The sequence below is a fragment of the Gorilla gorilla genome, chromosome 15 (genome assembly GCF_029281585.2).
Source record: "Gorilla gorilla gorilla isolate KB3781 chromosome 15, NHGRI_mGorGor1-v2.1_pri, whole genome shotgun sequence".
In the NCBI taxonomy this organism is placed as follows: Eukaryota; Metazoa; Chordata; class Mammalia; order Primates; family Hominidae; genus Gorilla; species Gorilla gorilla.
In genome coordinates, this window is record NC_073239.2 from 24,808,921 (window position 1) to 24,829,393 (window position 20,473).

The 20,473-nt window shown below is 38.3% G+C and overlaps 1 protein-coding gene across 2 annotated transcripts in view; it reads right to left on the reverse strand.

The window, feature by feature from the left end:
* Positions 1-20,473, reverse strand: part of NUBPL (NUBP iron-sulfur cluster assembly factor, mitochondrial) — a 312,393-nt gene that overhangs the window by 30,622 nt on the left and 261,298 nt on the right. For both annotated transcript variants that reach the window (XM_055361333.2, XM_004055061.5), the window contains exon 8: positions 3,925-4,010. In XM_055361333.2, the coding sequence (XP_055217308.1) occupies positions 3,925-4,010 (86 nt within the window). The remainder of the gene's footprint in view (positions 1-3,924; positions 4,011-20,473) is intronic.

Genomic DNA, 20,473 nt, shown 5'->3' on the forward strand with positions numbered 1-20,473 from the left:
GAATAAGAACCAAACTAAATATATGTGTAAGTAGATCTGAGACAGGAGTATTAACTTTTCCTGGCATACTGGGAAAAGCTTTCTAGAAGAAATAATGTCTGAGCAGAGATGTTAAAAATGAATACATGAGTTCCCTAAATTGGCCGTGGCTTATCAGGCAAAGGACCAGGATGTGTAAAATTACAGTGGCATGAAAAAAATAATCATGGCTTTTCCATAAAGTCATCCCTGATAGCCTGGAAGAAAAAGTGTTTTCATGCATCTCAGAATTTAAGGCCTTTGCATCAAAATAGAGTTAGTCTACAGGATGATATAAAGTACTTGAAGAAAGAGGCTTCATCCTCTTTATTTTTTTCTAAACCACTAATGGAAGTTTATTATAGCACTTTGCTTATAGAAGACACTAAATATCAGTAAATATAGATTTGTGGAAAAATAAATTAATCACATTTGTTGAATTAAAAGTAACTAAGTGATCCCTTATGTGCTGAAGGAGTAAGAGAATAAATATACTTTAATTTACTTTTCAGTAGCAGGGAATGAGATTATCAAAGAAGGAAGGGGTATATAGTGAAATCCCTTTGACACCAGAAGTTCAAATGGTAGGAGAAGGGCTCCAGATCGGGGTGCCTGGGACTCCCAAATATAAGAAGGCAAGAAAAATGAGTGAGAATGACACAACACATAAATTACTCATTATTAAAAATGTATAAGACTGAAAATTTTTATTTTGTTTAAAAAAATAATCTACCTACAAATATTGAGATAATTAAGGATTTGGCATAGTTGCTATCATTTCAGGCAGAGAACAGAGAATTTAATAGCTCATCTCTTCTCCTACTTCCCCTATCTAAGCCTTGAGTTTTAAGAAATCATTTAAATTTACTTCAATATGTTCTTGCAGACATTACTAAACTCTATCCATACCGATGAATTCCAACGACATCATCGTTTCCATGGTAACTAATGCTCGTCAAATGGGGGAAAAACAGAGAGCTGGACTAAAAACCAAGGGGAAGAAATGGAATAAAGTGGTATAAACAAAGCATAACATCTTTTTTTGTATTTATAAAACACTTACTAATTTCAAATCCTTTACTATTACTTTGGCTGTGGGGCTCTTAAGGCCCAGAGGGATCTCAGAGGTCAACAAATCCACTTCCCACTCATAGCCCAGACCTTCTTTACAATGTAGCTAATCATGATTGCCTAACTGTTCACAGAGCTTATTGCTGGAAAGTTCTCACTCATTCACTTGCAAACATTACTGAATACCTATCTTGTTCTGCAGGTTTAAGAGATGATTAAGACCTTCTATCTCTTTTAAAAAATGTTTGTAGTTTAGAAGGCAAATAATTTAAATGTAGGGTGGAAAAAAAAAAGAGAGCTGTAATAAAGATACAGGAAGATGTCCAAAAGGCCAGAGGAAAGAACTATAAATTTCAACTTGGAAGAATTACACAGTTCCAATGACTTTCATTTCTACTCCCACTAAGTCTCACAAACCCATGACAACATCCTGGACCTTGCCATGACCCAGAACTGCTCTAACTTGGCAAACTTATACTCTAATATCAACTTTCTGATCCCAAACAGCTCTTTCACCTTCTAACTGATCCCTGAAGTAGTCCTATGAGCCTTATGCAGTCCATCAGCCTTCACTTTGGAATACTTCCTCACAATACTTCCTTGCTAATATCCTTAACGTTTATCCTTCAGTGGCATCCACCTAGCAATAGCCTAACCTGGACTTAGTGACCATCCCTTTTCCTCTCTGTTATGTTCCATAAGGATTATCTGTCCAACCCTCTGTCTTAGAATTTAGGAAAAAATCTGTCAGAACAGTATAAGTATCCACGTTCACAGGTATACAGGTTTACATAGGGACTGAAAAATAATATATGCTGAATTTGGCAACTACGGTCATTAGACTCCTAACTAGCAAAGTCCATGTAGGACTTTCTCCACAGCCAGTCACCTCAAATGACAGTGTCAGTTGAAACGGTATTTTGATATATAAAATGATAATTTATAGGGGGTAAAATTTTAAAAAGGTCTTGCTCCTGCTCTGTTTAAAACTTTTTCCTCAAGGAATTCATGTTTTTGGGTGAGCTGAACACCCTCAACTCTCATCTTACAGAATGAGAAGTTAAGCATTCACTATGTGCAAATAGAATGGCTATTATCCTGACTTTGGAGTGATCTTAATAGACAATTGGCACTGTTATCTAATTTCTGCCAGAAAGAAGGATTATAGATCACTTAAGTCAATGTCATAATTTTTGGTAGATAACCTTCTAACTTTTTGCTGATTTATATTTTAAAATCCCATATAACAAGTAACCTTATTTAGTTATCTGGGTAGGCATTACCTGTGTCTAGTTTGTCTTAGAGGGCATAATACAAAGTAACGTGCTCAAATTAGGTGCTTTAGAGAGAGTTTTCGGTGTGAGGCAGGCATTTGGTTATATCACTGTTTTAAAAATTTTCCAACCTAAAGTTCATGACATAGAACACTGGCCCTAAACTACTTGCTGATTGCAATTATAAATCTGCTAGTGAAAAACCCCTGGACCATCTGGAAGGTAAGCATACAGGCACCTTCCTTATCAGCCTCCTCGATTTTCACGAGAACATGTCAATCCAACCCAGAGTTCCTCAGCTTGCCAATGCCCACAGCACTGTGCTAACTGGCAAGGGAGAAGAGGTACTTGAGGAAATTCACCTCAACCATTCTACTACACTATTTTACACTTTTCAGAAGCCCTCTGAGAGATAAACATTTATGAAAGCTTCCCTTCAAGTCCATTCATTCAAATACATTACTGGATCTTATCCTGTGTCATGGTCTCACTGAAGAATCTGATAAAAGTTATAATTCGTTCCATACCAAAACAAATACATGTAGGCATACAATTTAGGGATGGGGGAGGTGAGGGAGAGAAAAATCATGAGATCCTGAAGCTAATCTACAGACTAAAGTTTAAAAAGCTCTGATGTATATGCTCTAAAATCTGTCTTTGAATTAAGCAAGGCCACTAGCTAGCCAGCCACAGAGAAGCATCATGTTGGCACTGTACTGAAATGTTTGCTTTAAATTGTACTCCAGCACAACTCCACCTGCTTTTGTTGAGGCACACTAGAAGGGAGAACCCTGTATTTACTATAAAGAAGGTGATGAGTGTGTGTTCATCACATACACAGGTTCTTCTTTCTAAGAACCTAGGGAAGATATTTCTCTCTGGTCTCAGCTCTGTCTCTTTTGAGCATCCAGTTGTTTTTTTTTTTAACTTTGTAGAAATGCACAGTTTTATAATGGTACTATTTTTCTTTTCCTTTGGCTGCTAGAAAAGTCATGGTACACCCCTAGCATGTATTTAAGTTTCTTAATAGCACGCAATTTGTTTACTGACTTCACTTCTGACCCCATCTAATTTTAATTATTTTGTCTATTTTTATCTTATTTTTAACTTTCATTCCACCAAATTAGGGAGAAAATCCTGAAGTGCCTCCTAGAAGAAGGTGAGCTATAAATGAGTTGAACTGTAGGAGGCAGAAGCAAAAAAGTAATCTTTTTTTCATCCGCTTCCCCAGAAGTGATCTATTCAAGCCTATCTATCTAAATAATTTCCTAAAACACTCTTGTAATTTTTTTTGTCAGTGATAGCTGCAAGTATGAGAGAAGTAGTACTTCTATAGAAAACTCTTACCTAAAGGGTGTTTTACAATTCTTATGGATTAATATCATGTAAAGACATGTTTGTACCTATAAGTGTGTTTTTAAAGTCACCAAAATGATAAACTAGGACTTTCATAAAGACTTGTGCACAGGACTAAATTAAAACGTCAACTGTAATTTTCAATGACTTGCTTCTTCAGTTAGAAGAGTTTTATATTTTTCACAGTGAAGCTGTAAACGCTTACGGGCACGTGGACTCTGCGAAACATCTCAGCACCCTTGTGTGCATCCATCAATGCGATGTCCTGGGGCGTGGAGACAATAACAGCACCTAGCCAAAGATAAACAAAATACTATTATCTTTTAATTCTCTGTGGAGAAATTACTTCCAGCATTATGTTGCTTACATACGCAAATAGTCTATTACATTAACTATTTAGGTCATTCATATACATTTTACACACATGAATGAGAAAGACAAGAAAATGTCGACTTTGTTTTGGCCTACCTTTGAATCCTCACTTCTAAAATCACAACTGGGCCGGGCATGGTGGCTCACGCCTACAATCCCAGCATTCTGGAAGGCTGAGGTGGGCAGATCGTTTGGGGTCAGGAGTTCAAGACCAGCCTGGCTAACATGGTGAAACCTTGTATCTACTAAAAATACAAAAATTAGCCGGGCATGGTGGCTCGTGCCTGTAATCCCAGCTACTTGGGAGGCTGCGGCAGGAGAATCACTTGAACCTGGGAGACAGAGGTTGCGGTGAGCCGAGATCACACCACTGGCCTTCCAGCCTGGGTGACAGAGCAAGACTTCATCTCAAAACAAAAAATAAAATAAAATAAAAATCGCAACTGACTAATCAGTGATTCAGGATCATAACTCTATCAGTGGAACTTTCTTCTCATTCAGATAATGTGCTAGTTATACAGATGCACAAGCTAGGCTTTACTTTCAAATTAACAGTCCAATAGCCAGGCATGGTGACATGTGCCTGTAATCCCAACTACTTGGGAGGCTGAGGTGGAGGGATCACTTAAGCCCAGGAGTCCAAGACCAGCCTGGGCAATACAGTGAGACCCCATCTCAAAAAAAAAAGGAAGAAAAAAGAAGAAAGAAGAAACAAGAAGAAGAAGGAGGAGCAGGAGAAGAAGAAATGAAGAAAGAAGAAAAAGGAGGAGGAAGAAGAAAGAAGAAAAAAGAAGATGACAACGAAGAAGATGATGAAGGAGAGGAAAAAGAGGAACATGAAGAAGAAAGAACGAAAGAAAGAGAGAGAAAAAAAGAAAAGGAAAAGGAAAAAGGAAAGGAAAGGAGAAAGAGGGGAGGAGAAGGAGAAGAAGAGGAAGATGAGGAGGAGAAGGAGGAGGTTGTTAATAGTCTACTTGGGAGACTGAAAAATTAAGCATTACAATACAATATGCTAAGGAGGAGGAGAAGGAGAACAAGGGGGAGGAGAAGAAAGAAGAAGAAGAAAAGAAGAGGAGGAGGAGGAAGAAGAAGCTGTTAATATTCTACTTGGAAGACTGAAAAAATAAGGATTACAATACAATATGCTAAGCATTATAACAGAGGTGTGCACAGGGTGTTATGGAGTTATAAAGAAGAAATAGGAAGAAAAGCTAACTAATTCAATCTAGGAGAGAAAATGGTGAAGTATGACAGATGGAAGGGGAAGCTAGACATAGGAGAAACAATGGAGAAAAGTGTCCAGAAAGAGGTGATTCTTAGGCTGAGTCCTAGAAGTTTATATTCTTAAAAACTCACACTGTGGAAAGCAGTTTGGTGGGAATAAAACTGAGGGCTGTGGCAGAAATTCAGATGCAAAATGGTAGAGGCCTGAACTGAAGTGGATGGAGATGGCAAATTTTCTGGATCTCCACTACTACCCTACAGAAACCAGGTAGTACTACGGTACAGAGTTTTGAGAGAAAGTGCAGCACAATTTTTCTTTAGGTCAAAACAACAAAGGCCTGGTTAAGATTGGCCGAATCCGTGAATTTTTTTTTTAATTTTGTGGTTCCCTCTAGATGATAACCTAAAAAATAATTAACATAAACATAATATAGATCACATGGCTGACCATCACCTTATAATTAAATACAGAATGCTATGACAATTCAGAGCCCCAAACTGTTAAATTGGTATCAAGTGGCAGACACAACCAATGAAAACAGAGGCAAGATTAACAATAAATAACTGATTACACCAAGTGAAGGTCAAATGATACTAGACAGTATTGCCTGAAGGGATATTTTGAAGAAGTTCAAATAGAGAAAAGTGGTAGGAGAACTAAGTTATCACAAAGCACTTGGCAGTATGGGCATGCCAAACTCAAAAGAACCTATACAGTAGTAGTTAGCTGTAAATTCATCTTGCAATCAGCATCTTCATTTCAGGAAAAAAATCTTTTACATTAAATTAACGTCATAAATTTGAATTTTACTGATTTTGTAAGTTTTGCTTGTATTTAATTTAATTTTTAAACTATACAATATGAGCTATAAACTTAAGAAATTTTTGTTTACACCTAGTTAAGTAATCTTATAATAAAAATAAGTCAGTATGGGGTGCAGGGAGATTATTTTTCCTTTAGAAGGAGGGCCTATTCATTACTCAAGTTTGAGATACACTATTTTTAGAATTCAAAGAGATCAGGATTCAAAATTTGATTCTATAGCTGACTACCTGTATGACTAGATAATGACTTAACCTATCAGAGTTTTTGTTTCTTCATCTACAAATAGCATGGAAATACTTAGGTCACAGGATTAAAATAATTAAATAAACTACTATACACAGACACTTGACATGATGCCTAACATTCAATAAATGATAGCTGTCACTGTTAATATCATTATTACATATATTATTGTTATTAATAAAATGCCTTAGACGTTGCTGGGAAGGTCATTTTCCTAAAGGCTATCAGGCAGCTCATCCTACTTTTCAAACTGTTCCATGGATCACTACAGCCTTCTATTTTGATTTACTTTGCCCAAGAAACCAAAAATTAACACTTCTCTTCCCCTCTTGCAAAGACTGATGGAAATCACATCTCGGCAAAAATTACACTCTACACCTCCAATACATTTCCAGAATTTGCCACCTTCCAGATTCTGTTATTAATCTGTTTCCTAGTTTTTTTCATATCCAGTCATTTGGAAAGGATCAAATTCTAGCTCTGGCTGTATCCAGCTGTATAACTAACTTCAAACAAATAACTAAGAATCACTCTGAGTCTCAGTTTCTTTAACTGTAAAACTAATGCCTGCACTAGATAGTTTCCAAGGACTCAGCTATCTCTATGATTACACTATTTAGCATTACATCTTAACTATAAATAGCTTTTAGAACGACCTCTGCTCAACTTGACTGCCCTAGTAATCTTATTTAAGGGGTATTAGCCCTCAATCTCAGAGCTATTCTCTTCCTACATAAGCAGAGGAATCTCCTTGGCTATTTCCTCCAAATCTTCTCCTTCACTATATATTAGTATGTAGGGTGTTCTCTACTGCATTGGCTCTAAAAAGTATTCTTAGCTTTCATATGATATAAACATGTTACTGTTTTAAACACTTTTTGTCTACTATTTGTATCACCATTACACAATATAGCTTCAAGGACACTATGATTTTTTTCATCTTTTTATCAAACAAAAGTAATGACATAATATTTTGCACAAAACAGGCACTTAGGAAAAGATCAGCAATTTAAACAATGTTCTTATATTTTCAGAATCACCTCCCCTAGATTACTTCAGCATAAACTTTAAGTTGGCAACTCCTTGAACTAGGAGTCAAGAGCTCCAGATTCTGGTTTTGATGACAGTCTTAATATAATATATAACCTTGAATAACTAAGTCTCGATATATCTCAATTAACTCCTTTATAAAATGAATCTATTTCCATATGCCCTATTTAACTTAAACAGCTGTTACATTAAAAAAGTAAAAGTTTTATTAAAATGTTCAGGGACATTATTTTAATAGCTATAAGATACTAGAGAGGGAGATTAAACTGGTTTGGTTTTCTCTGTGCTTAATTAACCCTAACACAGTAGCACAAATAAGCATCTATGCCATTTGGGTTTCTTTGCAGAATAGTCTGAATAGCATCATTCGAACAAACTAATAACAACATTTGACAAGGACAATGATCATCTTCCATGTCCTGTCAAATGCTCACGAAGCATGTAAACATTTCATGGAACTATATTTATAGAAGTTTTTTTCGGTGTAAATTTTTTTTTGTCTACTATTTGTAGAAATATATGGGGTATTTTGCTGAAATGTATGTTCTTAATTAATGATTAAGTCCTTAATCACAACACAATCAGCCTCTGGGTTTTGCCCTGAAAAAAAATTTCTAATCCTTGTTGAAGAAGACAGAAACATAACTGGCTCACACATAAATCACTACTTCTTTTGCTGTATAGTACATCAAAGTTTAGTATAGTATATAAGTTTCGTATATCATATAAGTAATCATTTCAGATAGCCGTAGAGTGAACTTCAAATTTTATAAGAAAATAATGCATAAACAACATAATCTCCAGTAAAATTAAATTTAGTCCTTAATCTAGCATAACCTAGATTTTTATTTTAAATTTTATTTTAATTTTTGTGAGTACATAGTAGTTATATATATTTAAGGGGTCCATGAGATGTTTTGATACAGGCATGCAATGTGTAATAACCACATCATGTAAAATGGGGTATCCATCCCCTCAAGCATTCGTCTTTTGTGTTATAACCAATACAATTAAACTTTTCGATATTTTAAAATGTACAGTTAAGTTACTATTGACTATAGTCACCCTGTTGTGCTGTCAAATACTAGGTCTTATTCATTCTTTCTAACTATTTTTTTTGTACCCATTAGCCACTGCCATCTCCTCCCGACCCCACTACCCTTCCCCACCTCGAATAACTATCCTCTACTCTCTCTGTCCATAAGTTCAATTGTTTTAGTTTCAGATCCCACAAATAAGTGAGAACATGCAATGTTTGTCTTTCCAGCCAGGCTTATTTCACTTAACATAATGGCATCCAGTTCCATCCACGTTGTTGCAAATGACAGGATCTCATTCCTTTTATAGCTAAATAGTACTCCATTGTGTATAAATAACACATTTTCTTTAACCATTCATCTGTTGATGGACACTTAGGTTGCTTTCAAATCTTGGCTATTGTGAACACTGCTGCAATAAACATGGGAGTACAGATATCTCTTTGATATACTGATTTCCTTTCTTTTGGGTGTATACCCAGCAATAGGACTGCTCAGTCATAAGGTAGCTCTATTTTTAGTTCTTTGAGGAACCTCGAAACTGTTCTCGATAGTGGTTGTACTAATTTACATTCCTACCAACAGTGACAAGGGTCCCCTTTTCCTCACATCCTTGCCAGCATTTGTTATTGCCTGACTTTGGACATAAGCCATTTTAACTGGGGTGAGATGACATCTCTTTGTAGTTTTGATTTGAATTTCTCTGATTATCAATGATTCTGAGCACCTTTTCATATGTCTGTTTGCCACTGTATGACTTCTTTTCACAAATGTCTATTCAGATCTTTTGCCAATTTTTAAACGGGATTGTTAGATTTTTTCCTATAGAGTTGTTGCAGCTCCTTATATATTCTGGTTATAAATCCTTTGTCAGTTGGGTAGTTTGCAAATATTTTCTCCCATTTCCGGGTCATTTCTTCACTTTGATGGTTCCTTTAATGTGCAGAAGCTTTTTAACGTGATGTGATCCCATTTGTCCATTTTTTGCTTTGATAGCCCAGATTTTTAAATTTTATTTATTTATTTATTTATTTATTTTTGAGATGGAGTTTCGCTCTTGTTGCCCAGGCTGGAGTGCAATGGCATAATCTCAGCTCACCGCAACCTCCGCCTCCAGGGTTCAAGCAATTCTTCTGTCTCAGCCTCCAGAGTAGCTGGGATTACAGGCATGCGCCACCATGCCCAGCTAATTTTTGTATTTATTTAGTAGAGATGGGGTTTCTCCATGTTGGTCAGGCTGGTCTCGAACCCCTGACCTCAGGTGATCCACCCACCTCAGCCTCCCAAAGTGCTGGGATTACAGGTGCCAGACAACGCGCCGGGCCTTTTTTTTTTTTTTTTTTTTTTTTGAGATGGAGTCTTGCTCTGTTGCCCAGGCTGGAGTGCAATGGCACGATCTTGCCTCACTGCAACCTCCGCCTCCCGGATTCAAGCAATTCTCTTGCCTCAGCCTCCTGAGTAGCTGGGATTACAGGCGCCCACCACCATGCCCAGCTAATTTTTGTATTTTTGGCAGAGATGGGGTTTCACCTTATTTGTCAGGCTGGCCTCTAACTCCTGACCTCAGGTGATCCACCTGTCTCTGCCTCCCAATGTGCTGGGATTACAGGCGTGTACCACCGCACACGGCCCCACATTTTTAAATTTTAAAGGAATTATGTCAATTTATTCTTGTCACTGTATCATTCAACTTAACAGATGGTCTCTGAAACCTGATATTACATTTCATCTTTATAATTCTTGGCTTTCTACCTGTTAAATTTAAATTTTTCCCAGAAACATGAGCCAATATGAATTAGTCTAGAGTTTTCTCCCTTTATACCATCATTAATGATGTCACTTCAGTTTGTGATGAAGGGACTGATAGAAAACTTGTGCTCTCTCTACTGACTGTAAGAAAGTGTCAACAGCAGCAAAAATTAAAGTTTAGTTTGCAATAAATTGAATTATTTTCTGAGGGAAAAATGCCTATCTCAAGAAGCCCATCAAGAATTCTCTATCAATATTTTTTTCTTTTTCTTTTTTTTTTTTTTTTTTTTGAGACGGAGTCTCGCTCTGTTGCCCAGGCTGGAGTGCAGTGGCACGATCTCGGCTCACTGCAAGCTCCACCTCCTGGGTTCATGCCATTCTCCTGCCTCAGCCTCCTGAGTAGCTGGGACTACAGGCACCCGCCACCATGCCCAGGTAATTTTTTGTATTTTTAGTAGAGATGGGGTTTCACTGTGTTAGCCAGGATGGTCTCGATCTCCTGACCTCGTGATCTGCCCGTCTCAGCCTCCTAAAGTGCTGGGATAACAGGTGTGAGCCACCACGCCTGGCCAAGAATTCTCTGTCCATTTTCTAAAGTAAATGTCTAAGTCTAAACGATTAAAAATATTGTTTAAATGCTAATTCACAACTTATAATCCTTTTAAAAGGCTTCTTATCAGCTGAGATTTACTATAAAAGGTTGATTGTCTGGCAGATTCTGGCAAATATGTAAACATTTTACAAAATAATTATTTAGAATATTAATTGTCAATTCTCCTATTAAGAGGAAAATCTATTTATGACTGCATATGTGGATTTGGGTCAGAGTTCAGAGTAGTTAAACATTTAAAACTGATGATTCCAGATGTTAGACTGATCATAATTATACCAGTGTGGAACAACTCAACTGTGCATTCTAGTCCCCAGGGCATAGATTGTATCTAATTCTCTTGCTTGATTGAGAACTTCAGTGCTGGAGCCTACTAGACATGTGCAACAAAACCTGCTCAGGGTTATAGCTGGAGAAATAATTCCATACCTTACAATTATGAGCACATCAATATAAAGTCAAATAAGACTTAAAAAATTAACTATTTTTAATGTTCACACTGCTCTTAATATTTAGTGCTACTGATTCTTCTTTATTTAGAAATATACTTGCATCAAAAGAAAATAATCATTCAACATCTGATGTTTAACAAAAACAATACCAAATATAATTTTCTATTAATTATAAAGTAGATTGGCATTGGTATTTTTTAGCTCTCCTCTGTCTTTCTCCTGTCACCCCCAAAATTCCTGAGTTTTAAATATTATTTGCTGTAAGATCAAGGATTACCTACCAATATTAGTATCAGCAGAAAGAAACATAATTTAAAAGGTAAATTCACCTCAAATGTACTCACAGACCAACACGAAATGTAAATAATTCTTGGATGAGTCACTATTTTGATCTCTTGCTCCTTTCCAACAGACTATACAAGTGATTACAGTCACAAAGAGAATGTTTTATTAATTTAGAAATGAATCATTATTTTGCTTACTTCAGAAACAAATCTTCCTACAGAAAATTATATCAATTGGCTGGGCACGGCAGCTCACGCCTGTAATCCCAGCACTTTGGGAGGCCGAGGCAGGCAGATCACATCCTCGCTAACACGGTGAAACCCCATCTCTACTAAAAATACAAAACATTAGCCGGGCGTGGTGGCCGGCACCTGTAGTCCCAGCTACATGGGAGGCTGAGGCAGGAGAATGGCGTGAACCAAGGAGGCGGAGCTTGCAGTAAGCAGAGATCGCAGTGGACTGCAGTCCAGCCTGGGTGACAGTGCGAGACTCCAACTCAAAAAAAAACAAAGAAAAAAGAAAAAAAGAAAACTATATCAACTGTGGAAAAAAGAATTAAACACAATAATAAGTGGAAACAATGCTATATCAACATTACTGGTGTTCTAAATCATCCTAATTGATGAAGAAGAAAAAAACAAAGATACTGGTGAGAGATAGCATGTGAACTTTGGAAGGTTAAGAATCCAGCTTTGAGTAAGTGCGATGTGGTGCTAAGAAGAATGTATATTCTGTTGATTTGGGGTGGAGAGTTCTGTAGATGTCTATTATATCCACTTGGTCCAGGCTGAGTTCAAGTCCTGAATACCCTTGTTAATTTTCTGTCACGTTGCTCTGTCTAATATTGACAGTGGGGTGCTAAAGTCTCCCACTATTATTGTGTGGGAGTCTAAGTCTCTTTGTAGGTCTCTACATGAATCTGGGTGCTCCTTTATTGGGTGCATATATATTTAGGATAGTTAGCTCTTCTTGTTGCATTGATCCCTTTATCACTATGTAATGCCCTTCTTTGTCTTTTTAAATCTTTGTTGGCTTAAAGTCTGTTTTATCAGAGACTAGGATTGCAACCCATGCTTTTTTTCCTTTTTTTTCTTTTTATTTGCTTGGTAAATATTCCTCCATCCCTTTATTTTGAGCCTATGTGTGTCTTTGCACATGAAATGGGTCTCCTGAATACAGCATACTGATGGGTCTTGACTCTTTATCCAATTTGACAGTCTGCATCTTTTAATTGGGGCATTTACCCCACTTACATTTAAGGTTAATATAGTTATGTGTGAATTTGATCCTGTCATTATGATGCTAGCTGGTTATTTTACCCATTAGTTGATGCAGTTTCTTCATAGTGTCGATGGTCTTTTCAACTTGGTATGTTTTTGCAGTGGCTGGTACCAGTTTTCCTTTCCATATTTACTGCATCCTTCAGGAGCTCTTGTAAGGCAGGCCTGGATGCTTGTCTATAAAGGATTTTATTTCTCTTTTGCTTTGCTTATGAAGCTTAGTTTGGCTGGATATGAAATTCTGGGTTGAAAATTCCTTTCTTTAAGAATGTTGAGTATTGGCTACTACTCTCTTCTGGCTTACAGGGTTTCTGCAGAGAGATTTGCTGTTAGTCTGATGGGCTTCCCTTTGTGGGTAACCCGACCTTTCTCTCTGGCTGCCCTTAACATTTTTTCCTTCATTTCAACCTTGGTGAATCATAATTATATGTCTTGGGGTTGCTCTTCTCAAGGGGTATCTTTGCAGTGTTCTCTGTGTTTCCTGAATTTGAATGTTGGCCTGTCTTGTTAGGTTGGGGAAGGAAAATTCTCCTGGATAATAACCTGAAGAGTGTTTTTCAACTTGGTTGCATTCTCACCGTCACTTTCAGGTACACCAATCAAACGTAGGTTTGGTCTTTTTACAGAGTCCCATGTTTCTGGAAGGCTTTGTTCATTCCTTTTCATTCTTTTTTCTCTAATTTTGTCTTCATGCTTTATTTCATTAAGTTGATCTTCAGTCTCTGATATTCTTTCTTCTGCTTGATCGATTAGGATATTGATAACCTGTGTATGCTTCATGAAGTTCTCGTGCTGTTTTTCAGCTCCATCAGGTCATTTATGTTCTTCTCTAAACTGGTTATTCTAGTTAGCAGTTGGAAGTAAAACACTCCTGAGCAAATGCAAAAGAATGGAAATCATAACAAACTGTCTCTCAGACCACAGTGCAATCAAATTAGAACTCAGGATTAAGAAATTCACTCAAAACCACACAACTACATGGAAACTGAACAACCTGCTCCTGAATGATTACTGGGTAAGTAATGAAATTAAGGCAGAAATAAAGAAGTTCTTTGAAACCAATGAGAACAAAGAGACAACAAACCAGAATCTCTGGGACACAGTTAAAGTGGTGTTTAGAGGGAAATTTATAGCACTAAATGCCCACAGGAGAAAGCAGGAAAGATCTAAAATTGACACCCTAACATCACAATTAAAAGAATTAGAGAAGCAAGAGCAAACAAATTCAAAAGCTAGCAGAAGACAAGAAATAACGAAGATCAGAGCAGAACTGAAGGAGATAGAGACACGAAAAACTCCTCAAAAAATCCATGAATCTAGGAGCTGATTTTTTCAAAGGATTAACAAAATAGATAGACTCTAGCCAGACTAATAAAGAAGAAAAGAGAGAAGAGTTAAATAGACACAATAAAAAATGATAAAGGAAATATCACCACTGATCCCACAGAAATACAAACTACCATCAGAGAATACTATAAACACCTCTATGCAAATAAACTAGAACATCTAGGAGAAATGGATAAATTTCAGGACACAACCAACCTCCAAACACTAAATCAGGAAAAAGTTGAATCCCTGAATAGACCAGTAAGTTCTGAAACTGAGGCGGTAGTTAATAGCCCACCAACCAATAAAAGCCAGGATCAGATGGATTCACAGCTGAATTCTACCAGAGGTACAAAGAGGAGCTGTACCATTCCTTCTGAAATTATTCCAAACAATTGAAAAAGAGGGAGTCCTCCCTAACTCATTTTATGAGGCCAGCATCATCCTGATACCAAAACCTGGCACAGACAAAACAAAAAAAGAAAATTTCAGGCACATATCACTGATGAACATCAATGCGAAAATCCTCAATAAAATACTGGCAAACCGAATCCAGCAGCACATAAAAAAGCTTATCCACCATTATCAAGTCAGCTTCATCCCTGGCATGCAAGGCTGGTTAAATATATGCAAATCAATAAAAATAATCCATCACATAAACAGAACGAATGACAAAAACCATATGATTATCTCAATAGATGCAAAAAGGCCTTCGATAAAATTCAACACCACTTCATGGTAAAAACGCTCAATAAACTAAGTATTGATGGAATGTATCTCAAAATAATAAGAGCAATTTATCACAAACCAACAGCCAGTATCATACTGAATGGGCAAAAGCTGGAAGCATTCCCTTCGAAAAATGACACAAGACAAGGATGACGTCTCTTACCACTCCTATTCAAAATAGTATTGGAAGTTCTGGCCAAGGCAATCAGGTAAAAGAAAGAAAGAAAGGGTATTCAAATAGGAAGACAGGAATTCAAATTATCTTTGTTTGCAGATGACATGATTATATATTTAGAAAACCCCATCGTCTCAGCCCAAAATCTCCTTAAGCTGATCAGCAACTTCAGCAAAGTCTCAGGATAGAAAATCAATGTGCCAAAATCACAAGCATGCCTATACACCAATAACAGACAAAAAGAGAGTCAAACCTTGAGTGAACTCCCATTCACAATTGCTACAAAGAGAATAAAATACCTAGGAATCCGATTTACAAGGGATGTGAAGGACCTCTTCAAGGAGAACTACAAACCGCTGCTCAAGAAAATAAGAGAGGACACAAAAAAATGGAAAAAAAAATTCCATGCTCATGAATAGGAAGAATCAATATTGTGAAAATGGCCATACTGCCCAAAGTAATTTATATATTCAATGCTATCCCCATCAAGCTACCACTGACTTTCTTCACAGAATTAGAAAAAGGTACTTTAAGTTTCATATGGAATCAAAAAAGAGCCCATATAGCCAAGACAATTCCAAGCAAAAAGAACAAAGCTGGAGGCATCACGCTACCTGACTTCAAACTATACTACAAGTCTACAGCAACCAAAACAGCATGGTACTGGTACCAAAACAGAGATATAGACCAACGAAACAGAACAGAGGCCTCAGAAATAACACCATACATCTACAACCATCTGATCTTTAACAAACCTGCCAAAAACCAGCAATGGGGAAAGGATTCCCTATTTAATAAGTGATGTTGGGAAAACTGGCTAGCCATATGCAGAAAACTGAAACTGGACCCTACCTTACACCTTATACAAAAATTAATTCAAGATGGATTAAAGTCTTAAGTGTAAGACCTAAAACCATGAAAACCCTAGAAGAAAACCTAGGGAATACCATTCAGGATATAGGCATGGGCAAAGACTTCATGACTAAAACACCAAAAGCAATGGCAAAAAAAAAAAAGCCAATATTGACAAATGGGATGGAGTTAAACTAAAGAGCTTCTGCACAGCAAAAGAAATTATCATCATAGCAAACAGCCAACCTACAGAATGGGAGAAAATTTTTGCAATCTATCCATCTGACATGGGTTAATATCCAGAATGTACAAGGAACTTAAACAAATTTACAAGAAAAAAACAAACAACCGCATCAAGAAGTGGGCAAAAGATATGAACAGACACTTCTCAAAAGAAGACATTTATACAGCCAACAAACATATGAAAAAAAGCTCATCATCACTGGTCATTAGAGAAATGCAAATCAAAACCACAATGAGATACCATCTTATGCCAGTTAGAATGGCAATCATTAAAGAGTCAGGAAACAACAGATGCTGGAGAGGTTGTGGAGAAATAGGAATGCTTTTACACTGTTGGTGGGAGTGTAAATTAGTTCAACCATTGTGGAAGACAGTGTGGCGATTCCTCAAGGATCTAGAACTAGAAATACCATTGACCCAGCAATCCCATTGCTGGGTATATACCCAAAGGATTATAAATCATTCTACTATAAAGACACATGCACACGTATGCTTATTGCAGCACTGTTCACAATAGCAAAGACTTGGAACCAACCGAAATGCCCATCAATGATGGACTGGATAAGAAAAAGTGGCACATAAACACCATGGAATACTATGCAGCCATAAAAAAGGATGAGTTCATGTCCTTTGTAGGGACATGGATGAAGCTGGAAATCATCATTTTCAGCAAACTAACACAGGAACAGATAACCAAACACCACATGTTCTCACTTATAAGTGGGAGTTGAACAATCAGAACACATGGACATAGGGAATGGAACATCATACACCGGGGTCTGTCAGGGGTTGGGGGCCAGGGGAGAGATAGCATTAGGAGAAATACCTAATGTAGATGACAGGTTGATGGGTGCAGGAAACCACCATGGTACTTGTATATCTATGTAACAAACCTGCACGTTCTGCACATGTATCCCAGGACTTAAAGTATGTGTGTGTGTGTGTGTATGTATGTATGTGTGTGTATATATATATCTGTATATATGTATGTGTGTACATATATATATATCTGTATATATGTATGTATGTGTGTGTGTGTATAGCAAAAAAGAATACAAGTTCGCCAAAGACATCTGGATACATATCTGCTGTTTAGTGACAAATACTGGCTCTTCAATATAATGGAGTGAACAGTTAAATGGGCTTCAAGTCACTTCATCTTAATGACGCTATAAAGAATTAACCAGAGCTGGCTGGGCACGGTGGCTCACGCTTGTAATCCCAGCACTTTGGGAGGCCGAGGAAAGCAGATCATGAGGTCAGGAGATCGAGACCATCCTGGCTAACATGGTGAAACCCCATCTCTGCTAAAAATACAAAAAAATTAGCCAGGCGTGGTGGCAAGTGCCTGTAGTCCCAGCTACTTGGGAGGCTGAAACAGGAGAATGGCGTGAACCCAGGAGGCAGGGCTTGCAGTGAGCCGAGATCACACCACTACACTGCACTCCAGCCTAGGCGACAGAGCAAGACTCCACCTCAAAAAAAAAAAAAAAAAAAAAAAAAAAAGAACTAACAAGAGCTATCCAGAATGAGTTCACTTAGGAACCACTGGGGACAAAAGAGGCTTTCATGGATTTTAAAGTGCTTAGGATGGAATCAGAATCAGACAGCTCTGTCAGTGCATATCTGTCTCTGTCTGTCTGTCTGTCTTCATTCTCCTTCTCTCTCCTCCCTGCTTCCTCCTTCTGATGTCTCCAGTAAAGTTAAGATAAAACCCTTGCAAGATGGCCGAATAGGAACAGCTCCGGTCTGCAGCTCCCAGTGTGATCGACGCAGAAGACGGGTGATTTCTGCATTTCCAACTAAGGTACCTGGTTCATCTCACTGGGACTGGTGTGAAAGTGGGTGCAGGCCAAGGAGGGCAAGTGGAAGCAGGGCGGGGCATCGCCTCACCAGGGAAGTGCAAGGGGTCAGGGGATTTCCCTTTCCTAGCCAAGGGATGCCCTGACAGACTGTACTGGGAAAATCAGGACACTGCCACCTAAACACTGTGCTTTTCCAATGGACTCAGCAAACTACACACCAGGAGATTATATCCCATGCCTGGCTCAGTGGGTCTCACGCCCACGGAGTCTTGTTCACTGCTAGTCCCAGATCCAACTGCAAGGAAGCAAGCCTGGCTGGGGGAGGGGCGTCCGCCATTGCTGAGGATTGAGTAGGTAAACAAAGTGGCCAGAAGCTGGAACTGGGTGGAGCCCACCACAGCTCAAGGAGGCCCACCTGTCTCTGTAGGCTCCACCTCTAGAGGCAGGGCGTAGCTGAACAAAACGCAGCAGAAACTTCTGCAGACTTAAACGTCCCTGTCTGACAGCTCTGAAAAGAGCAGTGGTTCTCCCAGCATGGTGTTTGAACTCTGAGAACGGACAGACCACCTCCTCAAGTGGGTCCATGACCCTCATGTAGCCTAATTTGGAGACACCTCCCAGTAGGGGCCGACTGACACCTCATACAGCCAGGTGCCCCACTGAGACGAAGCTTCCAGAGGAAGAATCAGGGAGCAATATTTGCTGTTCTGCAATATTTGCTGTTCTGCAGCCTCTGCTGGTGAAACCCAGGAAAACAGGGTCTGAAGTGGACTTCTAGCAAAATCAAACAGACCTGCAGCTGAGGGACCTGACTGGTAGAAGGAAAACTAACAAACAGAAAGGAATAGCATCAGCATCAACAAAAAGGACATCCACAAAACCCCATCTGTAGGTCAACATCATCAAAGACCAAAGGTAGATAAAACCACAAAGATGGAGAGAAACCAGAGCAGAAAAGATAAAAATTTTAAAAACCAGAGCACTCCTTCTCCTCCAAAGGATCACAACTCCTCACCAGCAACGGAACAAAGCAGGACAAAGAATGACTTTGACGAGCTGACAGAAGTAGGCTTCAGAAAGTCAGTAATAACAAACTTCTCTGAGCTAAAGGAGGATGTTTGAACCCATCGTAAGGAAGCTAAAAACCTTGAAAAAAGATTAGACGAATGGCTAACTGAATAAACAGTGCAGAGAAGACCTTAAATGACCTGAAGGAACTGAAAACCATGGCACAAGAACTACGTGATGCATGCACAAGCTTCAGTAGCCGATTCGATCAAGTGGAAGAAAGGGTATCAGTGATTGAAGATCAAATTAAAGAAATGAAGCCAGAAGAGAAGTTTAGAGAAAAAAGAGTAAAAAGAAACAAACAAACCTTCCAAGAAATATGAGACTATGTGAAAAAACCAAATCTACATGTAATTGGTGTACTAGAAAGTGATGGGGAGAATGGAACCAAGCTGGAAAACACTCTTCAGGATATTATCCAGGAGAACTTCCCCAGCCCAGCAAGGCAGGCCAACATTCAAATTCAGGAAGTACAGGGAACACCACAAATATACTCCTTGAAAAGAGCAACCCCAAGACATATAATTATCAGATTCACCAAGGTTGAAATGAAGGAAAAAATGCTAAGGGCAGCCAGAGAGAAAGGTCGGGTTACCCTCAAAGGGAAGCCCATCAGACTAACAGTGGATCTCTCGGCAGAAACCCTACAAGCCAGAAGAGAGTGGGGGCCAATATTCAACATTCTTAAAGAAAAGAATTTTCAACCCAGAATTTCATATCCAGCCAAACTAAGCTTCATAAGGGAAGGAGAAATAAAATCCTTTACAGACAAGCAAATTGTGAGAGATTCTGTCACCATCAGGCTTGCCTTACAAAAGCTCCTGAAGGAAGCACTAAACACGGAAAGGAACAACAAGTACCAGCCACTGCAAAAACATGCCAAAGTGTAAAGACCGTTGATGCTAGGAAGAAACTGCATCAACTAATGGACAAAATAATCAGCTAACATCATAATGACAGGATAAAATTCACACATCACAATGTTAACCTTAAATGTAAATGGGCTAAATGCCCCATTTAAAAGACACAGACTGGCAAATTGGACAAAGAGTCAAGACCCCATCAGTGTGCTGTATTCAGGAGACCCATCTCACATGCAGAGACATACATAGGCTCAAAAGAAAGGGATGGAGGAAGATCTACCAAGCAAATGGAAAGCAAAAAACAAAAGGGGTTGCAATCCTAGTCTCTGATAAAACAGACTTTAAACCAACAAAGATAAAAAGAAACAAAGATGGCCATTACATAATGGTAAAAGGAACAATTCAACAAGAAGAGCTACCTATTCCAAATATATATGCACCCAATACAGGAGCACCCAGATTCATAAAGCAAGCCCCGAGAGACCTAAAAAGAGACTTAGACTCCCACACAATAATAATGGGAGACTTTAACACCCCACTGTCAATATTAGACAGATCAACAAGA